The 22,581-nt window shown below is 41.2% G+C and overlaps 1 protein-coding gene across 6 annotated transcripts in view; it reads left to right on the forward strand.

Moving 5' to 3' along the window:
* The window catches only part of FOXN3 (forkhead box N3), a 199,328-nt gene that overhangs the window by 93,379 nt on the left and 83,368 nt on the right, over window positions 1–22,581 (forward strand). For all 6 annotated transcript variants that reach the window (XM_083864082.1, XM_083864086.1, XM_083864087.1 and 3 more), the window contains one exon: window positions 9,241–9,377. In XM_083864082.1, the coding sequence (XP_083720208.1) occupies window positions 9,241–9,377 (137 nt within the window). The remainder of the gene's footprint in view (window positions 1–9,240; window positions 9,378–22,581) is intronic.

Consider the following 22,581-nt stretch of genomic DNA (forward strand, 5'->3'; position numbering starts at 1 on the left):
GTGTCTCAGCCTGTCTTCTTCAGCACCCAGACTTTGCCTAGCCTGGGGAGACTTTGGGCAGCATCTGGGATTGCTAGGTACTGGCATGAAACATCAATTTTATATAGGAGGCAGGCATTGTTTAAGGGTGGTCAATGACACTGGTTTCTTCAGCTGCTTGCAGGGTTTCCGTGTCGCAGCCTAAAATATCTTTATAGGGTGGTTTGTGTATAAACTCAACAAGGAGATACCTAACAAACTAAATACGACTCTTGGAGCTGGGCAGTGTAATGCAACAGCTCCTGAGCCTGTTGGAGGAATTGCTTTATGATGAGAGCAGTGGGAAGTGAATGTGGTGTAGGAGATCCACTGCTGGCTGTTAGCAGTCATTTTGTATGAGCTTACCTGTACTAATGGTGTGCTGGAGGAGCAGTGGACCAACTGTGCCCATGGGCACTGGGTCACCATGACTGAAATAATGGTAGAGAATCATTCCAGACCTGGTGTTGAAGTGCCCCTTGCAGAATCAGGAGCCTGGACTCTGGAGACAGCCTTTGGGTGGGCAGTCTTGGCTGCAGCTCAGACTTGCTGGGTGTCTAGGTCATGCACTAAAAGATATTTCTAACTTCCCTGTACACGAGGGGAAGTGCTGAGGTTAAAAATGGCTTAAAAGCCCATGAATGCCTTCCTTTGTGTAAAACCCAGAAGCAGTCAGTCCCGTGCCTGCTGTTTCTTTGCTCTACCTGTGGCAGATAGACAAAGCCATAGGGTTTGTGCCTGTGACACTACTAATGGGGTGCTCTCTGCAGCTTTGGGTGGGCACTGCTGCAGAGGACAGGGCCTTTCATTCTGATAGCACATACAAGCCCAGAGATACAGAGACAGCTTTTGATGATATGTCTTGTGCTGGTGAGACTTGAACTCCTTTAATATTGGAAGACCACTGGACAGTGTGTGTTTTGATAGCACTTTCTCCTGTTACAGGACATTGTGCTGCAGCTTGCCTCTGAAGTAGGTTGAGGTTTTTTTGACCATGGAATACCACGGCCTTCCCTTTTCTCAGCTGTTACTTCTCAGTGCTGATCTGGCCTCTTTATTCCCATATCATTGTTTATTTGTATGCTTGGCTACTTTTCTGTTTTATTTCATTCTGAGACAAAGTCGTCCTTTTCCTCTCTAACCATACTTCCATTCTCAGGAAAGTAATATACCCACCCAGCCTCTCCAGTCAGAAAGACAGTGTCCATTTTGTGACTGGAAGAGCAACAGAGATGTGGAGGTGGTTCATGTGGCTGCATCACTTGGGGAAGAACCAGGCCACTTTCCTAAAGTCAAATCAGGGGAATAAACGGTTGGTTGGTTGGCTGGGTTGGTGTCTGGGTTAGCTCACTGAGCAAGTGAGCTAAAATAACAAGAGATGAGTGTGAAAACAAAGACTTGGACTTGCGTGATTTGAAGTAATGGATGTTTTTACTTGGAGCAAAATAAGATTTAAAAAGCCCCAACTTTTTGTTTTCTTGAGAAATGCTGATGATTTTTTGATGCAACTGGCTTAGTCGGGTTGAACACTGTACTCCAGCAAGCTTTCACGACAAAATTTTAATTTCATGCATTAGATGAGCATATGTTTATGGTCATGTAATTGTGTTTTAGCTAGTCTCTTCTCATCACTCTTCTTCACCTTTGTGCTTGACCTGAGCTGTGACTGCTGCTTTACTGAAAAAAGGTTGAAAACATGCAGAAGTGTTTGTTAGGGTTTTATTGTGCTGCATGCAGATACTACTTCAGATTTACTTCAGCTTGGTGTCAAGCTGTTGTCTAACATTGCTAAACTTTCCTTGGAAGAGCAGGGGAAATTTCTTACTCTTTTAAGTTCATGGGTCGAGGGATTTTTGTGAAAATTAAAAGCTTAGTAAGCAGTTGTCACTGTCATTAAAATGCAGTCAAGATCTATAGTGCATTTCTTTAAAGCTGGACATAGAGAATTTCACTGGTCTGTGCCAGAAATGTTAAAAGAGAATGAAGAAAATCTGCCCTTAAACTGCATGAATAGTTATTTGTAATTTTTATGTAAGATTGCAGTGAATCTGAGGAATGTGTTTTGTAATAATAGGAATCACTGGCAGTGACTTTGTTTTTCTTTCTTTAAGAAGTCCTTAGCTGTTGTACTACTTAATTAAAAAAAACCCCAAAAAACCAACCAACCAAAAAAAAAAAACCAAACCCAAAAAACTCAACTCAGAAAAAACCTAAGTGACCTCAGATGATTCAGTGCTTTGTTTATGTGTTTCTATAAGTAAGTTCAACTGTTTAAAAAAAGGACTATCTAGAGAACCCACCAGACTTAAATGCAAGGTATAGGCAAGCTGTTATAGAGGATAAAGTTTTAGTATTATTTGTGACCACCCATAAAAAACTACTTAAAACATGACAATCTGTGTAGGAGAGCAGAGCAAGCAACATTACAACTTTCTTGATAACTTGAAATACCAATGACTAAAGATAACCAATAGAGTTTTAAACAGACCAGCAGACCAACTTTGGCATCTAATCTTAAATCTTCCTGAGCGCTTGCCAGGCAAAATAGTTTAAAAATTGTTATGTAAAATATTTTCCAAGTTTTGATACTATTATGCTAATTCTGCCTCATGTAAATGAGGGAACTACAGTTCTGAGTTGGTTCCGTTTTAGGAGTGATACCTTTCATTGGAAGAGCGTGATACTAACATGAGGGATGGGTCGTTGAACTAAAAAAAGTAAGGTATGTTCTTGTCACCACTGTCTGCAAGTGAATGGCACAGAGCTGGCCTTTGAGCAGTGTTCCTGGTTGCACAGGTTCTCTCCTCTTGGATATTGAAAAACATCTCTGCCCTTGCTGTTGTAGTGCTGATTCAGCACAGCATCAGTGGTCACAACAGGCTTGCATTTTTTAGTCTTGTTGAATTTTGCAGTCATGAAGCACTTCTTTCTCATAGTGCCAGCACAACACTTGCAAACCTTCAAGAGTAGAGGTGTATTTAGTGAAGTATGTGTAATCTGTATGGTATAGTGGGATGGCTTTGAAGTCACTTGGCAGGTTTCTTTACTTAGTACAAGAAGGTTATTTAAGCAAGTCATTCTCTCCTGAGGTGGATTTTGGAGTGATTATTGTGTTCCTCTCGGTGCACTTCAGAGCTGAAGATGGTGTCATAAGGTGCAACTTGGAAAGTATTTTACTTGCCTTCTTTCTGCTTCTCCATTTCCTCATGAAAATACCTCACTTTTCTTGTTAATTTTTTTTTGTAGAGTGAGGAAAGGGGAATTTGTATTTAGGAGGAATTCTTGATGATAGTTTGCTGTTCCTGGGACCCAACCAGAAACTTGTTATAGTCACAGTTTCCAGAACTGCTCTGTCTTCTGGGTGACTGCAGTGTCGGGTGGTGAGTGAAGCACCCTGCTCTTTTTGTGGTAGATTCTTCCATAGTGCCTTTTTCTCTTGGGTGCTTTTGCAGGTCCTTGCTGCCTGACAGCCTTGGGTGTGCTCTCACCACCCCCAGAGGCTTCCTGCACAAGTGTGAGCAGTCAGCAGTGACAGCAGTGTCAGCAAGGTGGCTGATGGTTTTGTGCTGCTACATTAGATGTGCAGTTGTAGAAGTTGAGATACATGCTTCTGGTCTAAAACAGTTGTCTTTTCGAGATTCTGATCCTGGATGTAGTTACTCAAACAGTTGTTTTAAATGCTGTGGTGACATGTATAGTTCTACCATACAATTTGTTTTGCTCCTGTAGAAATCCTTCTGTGCTCATATTGAACACTTGGACCTGCAGAAGCTGTTGGGCATTCCCATGGATAAACTTGGTGGCAAATCTGTGTGAAAGGTTTGCTTCAAGCCTGCTGTTGCAGCCTAACTGGACACAATGAGCTCAGGCTAAATAATTCTTTAAAGTAAGAACCTTTAATACCCAGTAATCTCTCCACTATTACTTGCAGAGAGATCACCTGTTGTAACAACAGTTTCATCCACAAGAGAAAACCTTTTGATGGTGAATTACTGACAACAAAAAGTTCCTAATCACTGAAGAAGGTGTCCTTAATAGTATTCACAGGTCCTGTGTTAACAACTGCAGCAGCCTACACTGAGTTAGGCAGGGACAGATGTCACAGTGATGTGATTGCAGTATTTGATGGCTTGGGGCTGTAGATGTTAGTTGGAAATGCCTCTTTTTTTTTTTTTTTTTTTTTTTTTTTTTGAGTAATGGGAAAATTCTGTTTTTTCTCTTTGCTTTTATGGTTACTGAAGCCAATGTGACATACTTCTCAGGTGGTGTACATCTGCACCCCTTCAGTCTGTGTAGCTGCCTGACTCATACTGCTGATCATTTTGGTTCAAGAAGGCCTAGTCATGACCACTCATCCCCTCCTGATTTGATAGTGGAGAAGTAAAGTACAGATCTGCTCAGTGGGCAGCTGTTGTTTGGGAGTAGCAAGGTCCTTAACTCTGAGCTGTTTTAAAATTCTCAGCCTGCTGGCATAGCTTAGGTGCCTGAGCAGAGCTGTGAAGTCACTCGTGGGTGTCTTGTTTTGCTTTCTCTCCTCCCAGCCTCCAGGCACCTGTGTTGGTGTGCAGCCTCTCGGTGTCTCTGCTTTCCCATGCACAGCCTGGCCTTTCCCTCAGGGCTGTCTGCCAGCCTTGCTGCCCAGCTCTCCCCTGTACCCTTGCTTTATGTCATACTGGTTTTGCCATTTGTCTTATAAGCTGCTTTGTGTCCAGCCCGAGTCCTGTTTTTCCTTTTTCATTGTGGTGTTTCACGAGGTGCATCAGGATGTCACCAGGGCTCCTGCTGTAGAAAGGGAGAGCTCCCATTCTCCTCCCTGGCTCCCCACATCTCCGTCTCCTGTTTTGCCACAGCTCTGTGGATGTTTGTCACACCCGTCGTGTGAGCCAGCTTAATGAATGTAAACTACATCAAATTGTGTGAGAAAAACAGTTTTCTTTGAGGAAATGACTGAAATGGGCTTATGGAAGAAGGCCCAGGCACATGCAAGGCATCATGGAGGGAAAAAATATTCCTTTTGGCAGATTCCCCTTAGGGTTCTGTTCCCTTGGGGACCATTTTGGTGGTGATGCTGCTGTGAGAGATATGGGTACCAGGAGCTGCTCCTCCCTGGTGCAGATTCAAAGTGATTGTGTTACCAGAGCTTCAAAAGGGAAAATTTGGAAATGCCAGCATCTCCCTGAGTCCATGTTTAGTGATTTCTGTATCCACTCTCTTCAAAGCTTTGTTTTGGCCAGACTTGTTTTTATGGCAGTGAAAAGAACAACTCTGTGAAAAGGTTGCATTCCTAACACGTTTCAAGTCTGTGCTAAAATAACCAGGGAACAAAGTTTTTCAAATAAACACTATCTGGAATTTTTATATAGATGGATGTAGCCCCTGCAGTACCAAAATCTGGCCATGCGAACTCAATATAATGGGTTGTGTATTTTTTCCCAGCCACTGGTTTTGGAAAGAGCTCAACAGACAGTTGTTTTAGTTGAGCTTTGGGCAGGCAGTGGCTGATACGTGAGGCCAGGCAGTTAGGTGCAAGGTGTATGCAGGCAAAATCTTTATAATGAGGAGTTTTACTAGTGGATAATGCTATTAATTCCCAGCTATAACAACGGAAAGAGCTGACAAGCAGCATTTTAATTATTTTAAAATTTCAATCTTTTTTCAATTCTAATAAGAAATTACCAAACCTAATACTAATAGCTTTTGTAAAGTAGTATTTAAAAACTTTTATATGCAGTCCATTGGAAGAAAAAACAAGTGAACGTTGAGTGTATCATGTACCTTTTCATGGCAATACACTGACTTTAGTGGCTGGGAGAGAATCGGAATTGGATATTTGAGATATGAGAGAGCAAATTTATTTATAAATTGGGAGTTAGTACACAATATTGTGCAGTCTGCATATATATTAAGTGACATAAAAAGGAGTAGCAATTTCTCCATATAAAAGATAATCAGGATTTTTTAAAAATAAGGTAGTCAGTCATAAACTTTCATGAGGTAACTATATGTTTCTCTCTCTCCCCATTAGCACCTCTGAAATAGTTTATCCTCAACTATAGTTGACTCTTGGACCACATGAAGAGGACTTGTAGTGACATTCCCCATTTTTTAATCACTGTAACCGGGAGTCAATGCAGAAGCTGTAACCTGTGTTTGGAAGGAAGGAGGTGGCTGTGTCTGGTCCTGGGAGGTCTGAAAGCACTCCAAGTGCTGAGGAGATCAGGGGGCTGTTATCCACTCCTCAGTCACTTGTTGCCTGGGAGACAAATGTAATCCAGAGGTGTGGTTTTGTTGTGGTGGGCTTTTGTTTTGTTTTGTTTTGTTTTGTTTTTTTTCTTCAACCTTTCCTTGCTGGTTTTTGATTGGAGTCACTATTGACTTTTGGCTTGGAGGAGGTAGTGAAGCAGCACGCCAAGTGTCATAAGATGGAAATTAATCACTAACCAACGGATCTGAGCTCCAGTGATTTCCTTTCCCGTGATTGCTCTGTATATGGGAAGACTGATGGCACATCTGAACAGTTAACGAAGCTCTTCACACCTCCCAACAGTCAAGAAGGTTTCTTAACCAGATGTCACTTCAGTTTTCCTTTTTATTCATGCTCTGTTATGTGACTGTGGAAAAACAAAAATAACTGTCTTAAAAGAGAACATTGCAAAGTTGGTGAGTTTTGCCTTAAATTACGTTTGTTTTTGCTGGTAAATTATAAGTTAGCTCAGTTGCAGTGTAAATATAGCAAATCTGCCTTCCCAGTGTTGTGGTTTTTTTTAACAAGGAGTACTTCTCAATATTTTTTGTGAGAGTTCCTGTTTTTCAGTGAGATTATTTCTGGCTTTTGCAGCAATATGGGCAAGCCACACAAATTTATCTTAACAGTAATGAAAGGTTTTGAAGTCACTCTTCAGTAGTGACTTCGTATTGTAAGGCCCTCAGCTTTAACTAACTGATGGGTTTTGGGGAGTGATCTCCTCCAGGTAGATGAGAAGTCTGTCTTGGAAGTAAATGAAAAAACAGAGAAGTTTGAAAACAATATGTTGTGTTCCAGTAAGTACAAATAAGGTAGATGGTATTTAAGTGTAGCTTTTTTTATAAGCTTATCCCATGCTGTAAGAAGTAAGGAATCCAGCAAAGATTTTCTCCTGAAAAATGTTCCTAGTTTTGTTCATTGCTTGCTTAAAAGGAAATTTTATGTTCTTAATCTGGGTCTTGGATAGAGCATAGAAGTGGAATTTGGGATGTTTGGATTCTATTTTTGACTCTGTCCTTTGCCTAAAAATCACTTACTGGGCTTATCATGTGTCTGGCTCATTGTCCCATATTTAAAGGGGCTAAGTGTAACAACCTCGTTATTGCAGACTGGTTTCAGAAGTGTGGTGCACAGCTTCCACAGCTGAGGGCAGATCTCTCAGTCACTGGCTGTAGTGCCTTGCTGAGATGAGAGCCAAAGAGTCTTGCTTGCTCTCTCTCTAGCCCCTGCAGTCTTGGGCTTTTTGGCCATATCAGGGCCTTGCTTCACTTCAAGAGCTGGAAGATGTCTCCCCTTAGATTCTTCTGTGGCCTCCTGGTAGGGCAGTAAAAGGATGGATGGGCTTGAACCCTGGAAGCCATCCTGAAGCACCTTGAGCCCATGCTCCTGTTCCACCAGAGCAGAATGCAGCTGTTCTTCTTTCTGACAGAAAACTCTCACAGCTCCTGTGGGTTGTGCTGGCTGCTCTCCTTTTCTTTCAAGCCAAGTCTCACATGGCACTGGAAACTTTCTAGGCGCACCCGCAGCCATCCAGTGACATCAGGGAAGACTTTTCTTTTTCATTTGTTTTTGGGGAGGAGACTTTAGTGCAGATTTGCTCTCAGTAAGCACTTTGCATGCTGCACTGTGTATGCTAAGGCTGTCCATGGGGCAGAGGAGCACTTAGGAGGTGGTAGAGCAAAGATACAAGTTTTCAAAAGGCAACAAGTGTCTTCAGTTTTGGTCTCCTATATGGTTTAAGAAAATAATATCCCTCTTCTGATGTGATGCTGTGTGTGTCTGTGTGGGCTTGTTCTTTAACACGTTAACTGAGAGCTTTGTTTCACTGATAGAAGTTGAAGCAGACAAAAGGGATGGTCCTGGGTTGAAAAGCAGCCAGAGGCAGTAACGCAGCCTCCCCCACCTGTTCCAGAAAACATCAACATTTACCAAAAAATCTTACCATGATGCCTTGAAAGCCTGCCAGTGGAATTCAGTCAACAGTTAGGATTGGTGTTTGTTTTTATGTATGTTCAAGCAGAGCAAGACTGCTCCTGAACTGTCATTTCATAGTGAAGCTGAGGCGAAGTTTTCATATTTGTTCATATTGAGAACTCACACAAAAAAATCCAAAATATCCTCCAACTGACCTCTGATGGGATTGAGACAAGAAATGAAATTGCACTGCTTGTAACTGGAGAATAAACACTGAATTTTAGTGTAATCTTTGTCTTACAGATTGACTGCTTGTGTTGTTCCTTGTGTCCAGAAAGGGTAATTACAGTAACTGTTGTTTTAGCCGATCACAATTTCACAACACCCTTAAATGGTTATACTCTGATTGTACTCTGGGCTTTTGTGGTTTTTTTTTTTGGTGTTTTTTTTTTTTTTTTTTTTTTTTTTTTTTTTTTTTTTTTTGGTTCGTTGGTTTGTTTTGGGTTTTTTGGGTATTTTTTTTCCCCCTCTGGGGAGAAAAGATGATTAATTTCCTCTTGTAGTATAATGGCATTGATGTCATGTGGGTTGGAGGATTAAGTCCTTTTATTTTTAAAACAGTTGCTAGGGTGTTTAACCCCCTCCTTTTTAGCCTTGTTTCTGTTTGTATAACACCGAAAGGAAAAGAAAACCACTTCCAAAACCAAGATACTTTTCTTCAAAGTTTCTGTTTGACAGTTAACTGTAGCTTATTTTTCCAATACGGAGTGTCTAGAAAATTGCCAGATATTATTAAACCATATTAACTAGTAACAAGAGAAAGGGGGAAAAGAGCAACCAAACATTCGTTCTTACATTTTTTTCCCTCAGAATTGTGATTTAATTCATACAGTCATAATACATTATTAATGGAGCAATAATCTCTGGCAAGCAACGATTCTTCACTTCTATCAGACAAAAAACCCAAACCCACTGCTTTTCCTGACAAAAACTGCTAAATAAATAAGGCTGTGCCGTTAGATCAAATATTTGATTTTTTTTTTTTAATTCTTTTCTCTTTGCAGAGTATTGGAAAGGGGTCCTTGTGGTGTATAGACCCAGAATATAGACAAAATCTTATTCAGGCTTTGAAAAAGACACCCTATCACCCATATTCGCATGTGTTCAATACACCTCCCACATCTCCTCAGGCATATCAAAGGTAAGAACTAGATGCATTTTACAACTCTAAATGATTTTCCTGCTGTGTTGTGTATGATTCTTGAGTAAGACACTAAATGTAATCAGGCAATGCAGTTTGGAATGTGCTGGTGCAGAAAGCCCGGGAGTGCCAGCCATGCCTGGCCTTGTTTGGTGTGTCCAGGACACCTTTTACCTGCTCGTGCCCCCTCTGGCATCAGCACCTTCCCCCAGCAGAGCCTGCAGGCTTCCTGCAGTGGCCACTTGGCAGCGGAATGCCTGAAATTAAAGAGCAGATAAGCAAATGGAGATCTCTGAAGTGCCCGCTTTGGTGAAGGCACAATTCCCTCACTCACTCACTCAGAGGAGATGGGCTCGGTCTTTTCCTGGGAGAGCTGAAGGTCGGTGTTGCCTGTGGAGCCGTGAGATGTCCCCCAGGTGAGCCGCTGCCCAGGTGGCTTGACCGGCCCTTGGTGATGGATTGGTGGCCGTGGTGGCCTTCAGGACTACCCTGGATTTTCTCCTTTGCTTCAGTGAAACAGACATGGGGTGGGGGTTTTATGTTCGTTTTGCGTTTTTTGATCTGGCCTTCACTTACTACCGGTTAAAAAAGAGACGTCATCTATGGCTGCCATCCACCAGGCGGGAAAGCAGGCTGAGGTCTGGCAGAACCGCTTTCTCCTCGATGCTAATAAGGGCCAGGAATGCGGTTCACGGCCCGTGCTGGCCCAGCCCCCTCAGGACGGGGAAGGTGTGCTGAGCCAGCCGCAGCAGGGCCCGCCGGCGGGACTGAGCGCTGAGCTGACGGCTCTCGAGGCGGCTGAGGCGGTTTTTATTATTTTTCCGCGTTAGCGGCGGGGCCGGCGGCCGGGGAGGGCGGCGTGATGGTCGCCGTGGCGACGGGGCGTCTCCCGGCAACGCGGGGCGGGCGGGGCGGGCGGCGCTGCCTCTGGGGCCCGCGGGCCCGGCCCTGTGGTTGCCGCGGTAACGCGGCCCCGGGAATGGACCCTGGGCCCGCTGCCGTGTCGGGGATCGCCCCGCGGGCCGGGGATTCCCCTGCCCCCTGGATTTTCCTTTGGAAATCAGGGAGCGCTGAGGCCGCAGGGTCCCGAGGCGGCGCAGCCCGGCTGTTCCGTGCCGTGCTGGGATACACCGGTCCTGGTACTGCCCGTGGAAGTGCCCCCACTACTGTGCTCTGCAGGAGAACAGAGAAATGATTTTGATGATGGTTTAAAACTGTAATTTGTACAATTTGAACAAAACACGTTTCCTGGCCCTTCCTGTATTGTTACTGCTGCCTTTTAAAGAGTATTTTAATTATGTTCATACAGATTTATTGATAAATTCTCATATTGAGTAGAGCTGTAATGTACATCTGACGTAGAAATTGAGGGATTTTGATCCCTTCTAATCCCCACAAACAAAAACAAAAATCCAGCTTACACATGCAGTTGAAAGCCAGAGGATCTACCAATTTTTTTTATGGCCGAGGTGAGTGTTGACTCAGTGGGCTGGGTTTGCCAGAACCACTGTGCAGTTTGGTGGCAGATGTTGCTGGCAGGAGCAAATGTCTTGCAAATACACCAGAGGCCAGGTTTTATATGAAGAAATTGTGGTCTCACTGTTGCTCTTAGTTGGCTATCTATCAGCACTTCCACTGTTAAATAAAACTTAATATCCCCATAGTATTCTAAAATATTTATTCATTCTGCTACTAATGACTAGTGAAACAGCAACATGAAGCTGGTCTAGGGTATCAGTGACTTTTGAATTAATTCTGGATTGGCAGTTACATGGTAATTTTCTGAATATATTTCCAATATATTCTCAACAAGTTGAATATTCCCTGTACATTTGGAAAAGAACAGTAATCCCATGTGTAAGTGCTTGCTTTCTCATGTGTACAAACACTTCAGTAAGAGTAGAAAATGTAAATCCCCTCCACCATAGTCAGATCTCCAGAGCAATACATTGTCATAGTAACAAATTCCAAGGGGAATTTTTCTTATGGTGAAGACAGTACATCTAGAAAAAATCCTTGGGTGGCAGAGATTTTGCTGTCCCTCTTATGTAGTGGAGGTCCACAACCAAGAGAAGCTATGTCGCTTGATATTAATTAAATATATCTGGAACCAGATAATTTCCCAATATTATTCCTGTCTCTAGCAGCAGGGTTTATAAGGGTCAGTTGGTTAAATTCCACAGGGGCAAATTGACCTATTCCTTGTTTTTATCAGATATTTTAAAATAATAGAGATGCACAGATGAATCGCGTGTTCTGTTCCGTATCTGCATAAGCAGCTTAGGGTTGAACTGAGCACAGAGTGGAGAATGCATTGTAAAAATATGGCAAGCAAGATGATCACTGAATACACAAATTCTCCTTTTCCTGAACTGAGTTAATTACATCAGATAATTCAATTTCATCACTTCAGTAGAGCATCCTGCATAAACATGGTGGGGTGGACCTTTTATGAAGGAGTTTAATGATGTGAACCCACACATTTGGATGGCTGAGTCAGTGTTATACCAGTATTGTTTGAGATAAAAATGACTTGAGCCACGATATTTGGACTACATTGGGTTCCATGTAAGGAAGACATTTTGGGGGAAGAGGCAACCTTGCTGTGTTCGTACATAAGAAGGAATTTCAGACTGCAGTTGTCTGAATTGCTGCTCCAATTCAGGGCAAAGTTTATCTCTAAGCTGTAAGAAGAAAAGAAGTAGCATATCACAAGGTGAATTACTTAATTTTAATTGGCTTGGATGTATGTTCTTAACAATACTCACAACAAACAAACAAAACCCCTTGAGTTTTTATCTGGTTCTTCTAATTGAAGCATATGTCATGAAGTGTGTCATTTATGATGAGTTTCAAGAGTGAACTTGCACTGGTACACCTCATTACAAAGGAAAAGCTCTTCTTAGTGTGAAAAAACAGGTATGTTAGACTAATGTGTTTCTTCTTATATTTTGCAATTATGTTGGCAATAGAAAATTTGAAATATATTTATAGACACACACTTGGTTAAGGAACTGTACAAGTCAGTGCCCTGATACTTAATCTATGGGTTTTATTTCCAGTTTTCTGACTCCAACTGAAGTGTAGGTGGGATTTTCTCTTCTAGTAGTGCTTGGAGGAGGTCTTGAAATGGATTTTTTCCTGTGTATATTACATGGAGCTATTTCTCAATTGTGTTATTCTTTGTACTGTTGAAAACTATCAGGAAATGTAATCTAAAATTAAAGAAATTATTGTTTTCACAAAGTAATAAAAAATATTTTAAAATTTGGGTGGCTACCCAGGAGTATTTGCTTTATAGACTTGGGAATAATTATTTCATGGCTTTTCATTTTTTCAGTGTATTTTCCTAACTGTAGTTTGTTAGAGTAGTGTCAAATGTTGACAGATCTGTCCTGTAAGTGATGGAATTGCTAACAGGCCCAGGACAGAAACTAAGGAGGTGTTTATTTCTTGAGCTGCCCCAGACTACCGTTCTTAAAGGCTTTGTTGGGTTCCTTGTTGGTTGCTCCTTCCCTTTGGAATAGCTTCTTGGGTGAACTTGGTTCTGCCTCAGGAAGGTTTGAGACCCTGGACAGACCTGAACTAAATTGGTGCTTGGCTTTGGACCTGGAGTCCACCTGTGCACATCATAGCATTTGTATCAGAAAAATACATCTTCTGGCATTTATCACCACATTTCAGACAGGCTGCCCTCTGTAGAGAGGATTTGAGTCTTGCAGGACTGGAGCCAACAGGAAACTGTGACAAAAACAAACGTGCAGCACAGTTTTGGTGGTTGTAGTGCATTTGGTGTACGTGGCATCTGCCGTTGGCTGCGGAGCGGGTGTGCAGAGCCACCCTGCTGTCCTGCCCGGCTCCCAGACAGTGCTGCAGCCTTAGTGATGGAGGAGAAACAGGCCCTGCAAGGAGTCAGCAGAAAACCACCTCTGCTGCTTGTGTGGAGTCACTTCCTAGAACAGTATTTCATTTGAGTGTGCGTGGCTTTGTCATTTGGTTTTCCATTCGACTTCTGTTGTTGAAGTGTAGGTTACAGAGGCAGGCCAGTGGATCACAGAGGGCCTGCTGGACCACGTTGTATGAAACATTGCTAGCTTGGGATTTGAAAAATTTGGAGTGGTATCTGTTTTATTGAATTTAGTGTCTGTTTATGGCATTTCCTTTTGCTACTGTTGGATTCCCAATAAAAGCCATGAGATCCTTAAACATTCATCACTTCTCCATTGTCTTGTCCTTTGATACCTCTTTCTGTTAAGAATGTTCTTTATCCCAAGTTTGAGATTAGAAAAAGAGACTTTGTGGTTATGAACCCTTGTCTAATTTTTGAAATTTATTCGTAGAGACACAGAGAAAGATTTATGAAACATGGCGACTAAAGTTTTGTTCCTGAAAATCCATGTTTCACAAATCACTGTGAGAAAGTGATGGCCACCACTGAGCCCCGTGGTAAATGGCAGGAGAGGTGGACTGGGCATGCTTACATTTATGTTTATCTGTTTTAAGACTGAAAGCACAGTCTTACCGCTCACTGCCTGGCTTTGTGCTTTCAGCTCACAGTGGGAGCCCTGGCACGTGCAGTGCAGCCCTGCAGTGGGAGCTCCCAGTGAGTGGCGGTGCCTGTCGGGGGCCTCGCTGGACCCACACCGCAGGTCCCTGTGCGCTGCTGCAGCCTCCAGCTGCCATGGACTGCTGTGTGTGCTGTCGGGATCCAGACTGCACACAGCCCCCTTAGGATGGGGAACTTGGAAGCTGTTTCAGGGATGTGAAATGGACATTTGTTCCTAAGAGGGAGGAGGCTGTTATAGATCAGCTGCTGAGGAAACCACTGGAACAACTCCTTCAGATATTTGCAGGTTTTGATTTTGCTATCACAGCTTCCACATTTTGCAGTTGTATATTGAAGCTTAACTTGCATTGAAGTTGTAGGTTATCACATTAGGCAAATTATAAGCACCCTTCCTACCTGTGTACTTTGTAAGTTGAGATCAGAAATGATCTGTGGCCATTTGGGGAAGCTGGTGAAACAACCTTTTCCCATTCACTAAAAGAATTTGCAGGGTGTCTCACTGCAAGAAGGAGCATAAAAAAGATGTGATTTGGTTGTCCTTTGCAGTCTGGTCGCATGGATTTAATTCTTTGTTAGTGTTTTTGCTTTTGATAGGAAATGAAGCTGATCATAGGGTAGTCTGATAGTAATTTCTGTGCATGTTACAACCACTTTATCAAGAATGATCTAACTATTTTACTTCCTATACAGAGTCAGAATGAGTTTCCTTCTCTTTGTGTGGAGTTAAGGTAGAGTCTTTGGGGAATTTTTGTTTTGCTGTTTTCATAGTTTTGTAGTTTGTGAGATCACAGAGAATACAAGTTTTTCTGAAGTGTACCCTCCGCCACCATCACATGCCTTAATTTGAAGAGCATGTATACTTCGGGATTACGCTACTTTATTTCTGTTTCCTGACAAGTAAGTTAATACTGGTTTCATTTGGTGTCAGGTATTAATAGCAAAGAGAATTTTTGCTTGAGTGAATGCGCTGGTAAGTGCATAAATACTTGAGGATTTGCCAGTCCAGGACTTGGTGTTTAACATATTCTTGTGAGTTCTCTAACCATTAGACTTTTGTGATCCCACTGAACGTAGTTTCAGGAAACAAAAGGAAACAAAACAGATCAACTCTTCTTACCTTTTAAAAGGCTTTTTTTTTTTCCCTCTTTTTTACACCTTACCTTATGAAGAATGTGTAGGGAGGAAAGATAAATTTGGAAAGGTGGCCACAGATCCTGGACAGAAAAAGAAAAGCAGAAAGTCTGAATGTGATCTCTTTAACATAATAGTTACATGCAGGAACATCTGATAGAAATACAAATAACCCTCTGATCATATCTTCATTCCTATCAAAATTAGTGACACGCTTCTGAGCCTTCTCAGCTGAAATGTTTTCAATTCTTTCTCATTCATACCCCCTAAAAGAAGAAATGTCATGTTTTCTATTTGCCAAATACAAGAAGATTTGTTTGAGTCTTTATTTTGTTTGCGTGTGTGTAGACTTCTGGTAAAGCAGGGTCTTTAGTCTGTCATCTTTCTCTAGATGCCAGGCAAACACAGCTCCTTGCTTTATGTTGTTATTTTTCATAGTTCCATTTGTTGAACAGTCTTTCCAATTACTTGGCTTCCTAGGCTCTTTTCCCCTCCTTTGTGCCTTCTGTAGATAAATATAGCCTTATTCCAAAGATAACTTGGAATGGTACCGTAGATATTTCCACTAAGTTCATGGGAAAAAGAAAGTATAAGGATGTGTTTTGAAATTTTTGTTACTTTGTTTGTAAAACCCTCTGTAGGCCTGGCTGTTTCCATATGAAAATTTTTAGAGTGGCCTCATTGACAGAGCTGTGAGTTGCTGACTGCAGAACCTGAAGCCCGTGGGTGCTGTGCTTCTGAGACTGTTTTTATGCAGCTCCTCATCCCTCTTCCTTGCTGTCCCAGGAGTGTGTGCTGGGGCAGGGAGGGCAGGGTTGCACAGTGTGTGAGCTGTGTGGTGCAGTGAAAACCAGAGGGTGTGAAGGACACCTCACCTTTGGTCCCTGGGCAGTGTGAGTGGATCTGTCACCCTTCATCCAATTGACAGCCATCGCATCACTGTGACAACTGCAGCAGTTGTGCAGATGGGGTGGCCTGTGCAGTGTTCAGTAACTGAAGTTTTAGTGGTTCACTGAAGTTTTAGTACTTGAAAATTCAGACTCAGGGAAGAGTGTTTGTGCAATGAACAGTGGTCAACATGAGCATCACGTTTGTTAATCATATAATATTTCAACCATGGAAATCATCTGACTTCTGAATTTGAAAACAGACTCATGAAGCTTGGGAAGCCACAAATAGTATCATAGTGTGCCACATCTTGCTGTTATTAGATTAAGAAAAGATCCTTTTGTATTTCCATAACTCAAGTTAAATTTTTAAACTTGGTTTTAATTATGCTCTTGCTTTTTCTTTTAGATTTTTTTCACTTCTGTATTAGTTGCTGGGCTTTTCTTTCCTTTGGTGTTTATATAAAGAAAAATTGACAGGGAAAGTCACATTACTTGTAGTTCTGTTGCAGGACTGATGTTCACAAAACAGTTTCTAATGTTATGCTAATAGTGATAAACTATTAGTAAAAAATATAGTGGTAACTTGAAACTTTCAAACAGTAGGTAAGAAAGGGATGGCTTTACTTGTAATGCTTATGATTTTAAGGCATTTCTAAATTTAACTCTTTATTGTTTATTTAATATTTGTTTAAACTCAACTTAAGGGGCATTGACTATTTTTCAAGAATTGCAGCTCTCTCTTAAACAAAAGCCTGTGTGGACCTTTCATCATTTCACCTACTATTTTAATGTATTTTAGGGAATAGAAAACATGTTTAAAATGTGAGGCAGCTATTGTAGTTTATGCAGAACTCCCAATATTTGTGTAACCAGTTTGTTCCATATGTAATTTTTCTTCGATAATGTCAGTTTTGCACACAGCTTCAAAGGCCTTGGCTGAGGGAAGAGATCAGGCAGACTTGGGATAGTCCGCCTGAGTCCAACAGCTGTAGGAACTGATTGCAGGTGTCCCATCTTCTCCTCAGGTCATAACAGAAGGTGACAAATGTCTGAACTTTTGGAACAAAAAGCATAGAATCTTTCTTAATACAAAAACTCCTTTACACTTACATTTTGAATTTTGACTTGGAAAAATCAAGCTGCTTGTTTAATCAGAATAAAGTACTTATATAAACACTGGGTTTTGGAGGTGTTTTGCAGAGTCCTTAGTAGAGAAATTTCTGTTCTCCTCAAAGTTCTCTGTGCCTGGGAATACAGATTGTTTTCCTCACCACCTGTTTGTCCTGGAGTAAAAGAATGGAGGGGGAGAGGTAGGTCTCTTTGCCTGTCCACTGTGTCCCGTGCTACAGTGTCTTGATAAAATGGTTGTTCCCCTTTCCCCTTGCTCAACAGAAGTACTCAGCACTTGCACTTCTTGTTCTTTTTCAGTAAAGCTCTGATGAAACTCTGGATGTTATATTTGATTATCTGTAGTGTATTTTTTTCTCAGATGTTTTGACTTTATTTTGGAAACCCCATAGTTCTGTCAGGCAGCTTTGTTACAGCAAAAAAGTAAGAATTCAGGGGCCATGTTTTAGATAGATTTCAAGAAAACTCTTGCTGGCTTTCTTTCTGTTCCAAGGGTCCTTGAGACCAGTACGTATGTGTGTGGTACTCATTGGTGGCATTTGTGCTGTTTCTGAATTGTGAATCTGTTTGTAAAATGCAGCATTTTCCTCTTTGTTGTTTGGGGGGATTTTGTTTTCGGGTATTTTTGTTTGTTTGTTTGTTTTCTTTTTTTGCTACTGATTTAAAAAATGGGGATGGGAGGCTTAGGGAGGCAGGCTGGTAAATTACGTAGTGGAACCTTAGTGGTTACCACAGGAGAATGTTGAGGCTAATGATTAAGTGGTAATCCCACAAAAAGTGGAATTTTGTTTAATTACTATGTCCACAGCTAATACAAGTGCATCGGGAAGAAGATTCTAGTCCTTGTGGGTGTTTTAGGTTTAAATCAATCTCTCCAGTAGTTCAGGTCCACATGGGCTGTAGAAGCAAGCACGAATTTACTGTGCTATATTATGTTGCTCTTCCACTTTCTGTGAAAAACTCGTCTTTGGTCATAGAAACCCTGTGGACTAAACAAGCTGTGGGTTTCATCCAGTTTGGTGGTTTTCATGTTGTTCTAGGTAAGGTTCCCTATTTTTTGTCTGAGGCTTTTTTTCCCTATGACTGCATATGGTTTTAGTAATAAATGTGCAAATCTCCAGGGGTTTCAGTGCACAGATATGTGTATATACTGCAATGTACTTTTTATGTCAAAAAGACAGCCTGGCTGCCAGGGAAGCTATTCTCTCTTGCACTTAGGGACAAAATATACTGTTTTAGGGCAGGTGACCTATTTTCATTACAAAAGGGCAAATTCTCAAGAGAATGGTGATAGGAGAATTGCCTGAGACAACTAGTCTGAAGTAGGTTTGTACCAGCGGTTTGAGTAGCAAACACACTAGGGAAGTTCATTTTGTTGATGAATAACTTGGGGATACCAGAAGAGGAGCATGGGTGGGGCTGCAGCCCAGCTCTCTGTAGAGTGGAGTTACTTGGATTGTCACATACACCTGTGGTATCTGTTTACAAGGGAGCGTGGTTTCCACCTCCATGTGTTAAGGTCCTTTATTCCTTTGTGAAAGGCAAATGACTGAAGAGGTTGGCCATCTCAGATATGAGTGTGGATCAGAGCTTTATAAAAGATCTTTCTTTCTTTTCATCCTGACTCATTTGTACTTGGTTGGCAATCCCCTCCTGTTAATTGCCAGTGCGCACTCTGTCAGCTCATATGAACGGTGCAGTTATGTATGGTAATTTTTTATTGCTCTGCTCTTAAAGCATCCAAGATAGCACAGCCAGTGGGTCTTGCTAATACAATTGTAAATGTATTTCTTTCTTGGCTTGCTGCAGCATGCGTGCACTTGTTCAATTTTCCTTTCATTAGCTTGTATGACACATTTTTGGTATTAGAATCAGGACTACATGGACTTTATTTGTAAAAGTAGAATAACTGTAATTTATCATTCTGCCCACTTTTAAAGATAGTAGTCAGTGTCCAATTTTATGCAGCTGGTGGGATTTTGCATTTGTTTCTTATGGCCCCTTATACCTGACTGCTGTTTTCAGTTGTTCTCTGAGCTGCAGTTTTTAACCTCACTGATGGTTCTCTGTGTTGTCTGCCTGGGTGATATAAATATTGCAGAGCTCTACGCCTCTCACTGCTTTTTTTCTGTAACTATTTTTATCACAATTCCATTATATATCCTTCCAAAAGAAATTCTGTTCAAGCCATGGTTACAGGCTTGGTAGAGAACTTCCTAAGATTATTTTGAAAACTAAGATGTTCAGAACAGACTCTCTTTTTTACACTTCCATTCCAGTGTTAAGAAGTGTGTATAATTCTGTGGCTTAGTCTAGTGTGATGGTGGTGAGCATGGTGTTTTTTAAGACAGAATATATGGAATTTGGAAAAATAAATTGTGTAGTAATGCAGATACTGAAGGTTGGGTTATTAGAAGTGTAACAGCACTTTCAAATGTCCATGGAACATTGGGAATTCATAACTGATGGCAGTGCAGGATGCAGGTTCCAGTAAAGGTATATGAAGAAGGAATGTAAATTTAATGAATTTGACATCATTTGGGTTTCATTAAATTTTATGTTTAATCTGGATAAGCAGAAAAAAAAATACAAACAAAAAGGAATTGGGTTACTTTTGATTATGTAACTTTCCTGAAAAGGCAGGTTTTTTCAGGCAGCTGTCTGATCAATGGCAAAATTCTTAGCAGCTCCCCAAGTATTTAAGAGCTCTATTAATTGGAGTTCCTTTTCTATATAAAAAAATTGTTCTCTCTTTAGCTGTTTTGCATATGAAAGCTGAAAAAGACCATTTTTCTCATGAGATTAAAAAAATAAATAAAACAATTAATTAGAATGAAATAATTTTTGAAACTTAAGGGAATTAATAACAAATAAAGCTTCTGGAGTAGCCAGCTTTTATTTTGCAACTTGCAAGTATAATATAATGTAAAAGGAAGGCTTTATACAAACACATTTATTCCATGATAGTTTAAGAGTCACAGTCAGTTATATAGCTAAAGCGATGTAGATCTTTTGGTTATTAAATACATTTTGCTGCTTGTGCCTTCATATATAGAAGTAGACTTGGTCAGATTTGGAGGGAAAAAGAAGCTGGAAATTTTCCCTGGAAGTGCTAGAGCTGGTCTTTTCTGTCACCCTGGGGATATCACTATCAAAACTCCACTTTGAAAATGGGGCAATTTGTATTGGTGAGCTCTGTATTTTGTAATTACGTGCAACAAGAGCTGTAGGAGTTTGGTTTGTGTTGAGCTTTGAAGACCCCTGGAGCAGTACCACCTAGTTGTTCAGTAGAGGGTTGCTTTTTGAGCTTTGATTTGGAGGTTTGTTGGGGGATTTTTGGTGTGGCTTTTTTTGGTTTTTTCTTTCATTTTAAGATGCTCTTGCTGCCCTTGTAGAATAGCAAAGTGCCCTCTTAGTTGTGCTGCTGAAGACACTTGTGTAGTTGTGCTGAAAGTGTGATCTTGGTGATTTGTTGTGGGAGTGTTTTAAGGTATTGGGGCTTGTCAACGACAAGGGCTTTCTTAAAGCATTCCTACCAGTGAAAACCCCTCATTGAGCCATAATCTTACTGAGATGGCACAGCACTGTGCTGGTAAATTTATGCTACACTTTGCTCCCAAAGCAGATTCTCTCCAGAAGAGCATGGAGGCTTCATCGTGCTTAGTATTGACTCTGTTATCATCTGGTTGGGTGTGTACTACAAACCCACCTTAAAGGTTTCTTGACTTGCAAACCTGTTTTTTCAAGTCACTTAAATACTATAGAGAAGTCTTCCAGTGCCAGGTAAAACATGGGAAAATAATGCTTTACCTCAACTTCATGATTCCTTGGTGTTCACTGGCTTGGTGAAAAAGGGTCATTTGCAAGGCACAGCTCAGCACTCTGCTGCGTCTTTCAGCCTGGTGTTCTGATGCAGTAGCAGTGCAGCAGCCTGGGCTGCACAGGCATTTGGACTGCATTGAAGCAGACAAACACAACCCAGGGACTGACCTGAGGAGAGGGGACTGGAACAGGGACTGGTCTTCACTATCTTCTGATTACCAGGTTTCAAACTGTAGTGTAGAAAAGGGAGGTTGCTTTGATGCCATAAACAATTGGATAATGTCTCTCTGTAGGCACAGTTGCTTGATTTTCATGGGGATCTCTCTCTGCTGCTGTTGTATTGTTGCTGTGAACAGATTTTGACACTAAGATGGAAAACTTCCCATTTTAATAGCATATGAGAAGGAGACAAGTACACAGACCCTGGCTTATCTTTCTTTGGTCGATGACCAGGTGCAAATAATGAACTTACTAGACTGAATTAGTCCCTTAAAGGAAATTGTCTGAAATCCATCTGGTAGAGTGCTGAAAAGCAGACTCAATAAAATTCTAGAAAATTGACTGTAGGAAAGAGTTTTCTGCTGGCAGAAAGCTGAATTGGATGACCTGAGGAGAGCCCTTAGTCTGAAATTTGTGACACAAAGGCAAACAGAAATAAGTGATGGATCCCGAGCACACTTGCAAACTGCATTTTCAAGAAATGGAAAATTTAAATGCCTTTTTGCCAGCTGATCTATAATATGAATTCCTCAGCAAGATGTTGCATTGTGGATGGCTTTAGTGTGGTGGGAGAATCTAGCATTCTGAGGATGGTAATATGTGCAGAATTTACTTATTACCCTTAAATTATTACCCGTCTTAACTGAGCCATTGAGACACCACTCGACCTCAAGCTGTGGTGCAAACGAAGAAAAATCATCAATAATTTTAGCTCTATATTCATACTTGCTATCAGTTTCTGTGACAGGAGGTAAATGATGTGTTCTTACTGTATAACATGTATAACAGCTATATACCCACACTATTCCAGAAGGTTTTGCAGTGACAGACTGCTTTTTTCTTCAGTGGTAGGATTCCCTAAGTCTAGTGAGACTTGAGTGTCCTGTGTATTGACTTCTGCAGGAGTCTAAACATCTGACAGCTTGTCTCTCACTGATGCTCCTCAAGAAGTGTTGATCTTTCAGGAGAGTGAAGCAAGTTGTATCATTTTTTTTTTTTTTTATGCTAATCCATTCCTTATAACATACCTCCTGTAGATGTCTCAAGACAGTAGTGAATAGGAATGTGGATTTAGTCCCGGTTGTGGTTAAACTCTGGAGCACTGCTGGGGGGGGGCATGGTGGAGGCAGTGTGTATTTCAGATGGAGTTTCTTGTGTTGGCCTTCAGCCTCAGGACAGTAGAAGGCACTCTACCATATCAAAGTGTCAAAACTTAATGTGTATACTTGGTGATGTAAAAACTGAAGAAAAATTCTGAAGCTTTGAAAACTTCTGAAGCTTTTGGCTTATTTTGCCTGAATCAAAACTCAAGGTTAGCCTTAGGTTTGGTGGAAAGGAACATCCATTGGAAACAGCTATTTTATGGTTTTGTTTTAATGCACTTCATAGATTGAAGTTTCCAAATACAGAAAAACTAATTTTGCTTCCAAGTCTGAGAAAATGTCAG

This window comes from Zosterops lateralis (assembly GCF_965231275.1).
Source record: "Zosterops lateralis genome assembly, chromosome: 6".
Lineage (NCBI taxonomy): Eukaryota > Metazoa > Chordata > Aves > Passeriformes > Zosteropidae > Zosterops > Zosterops lateralis.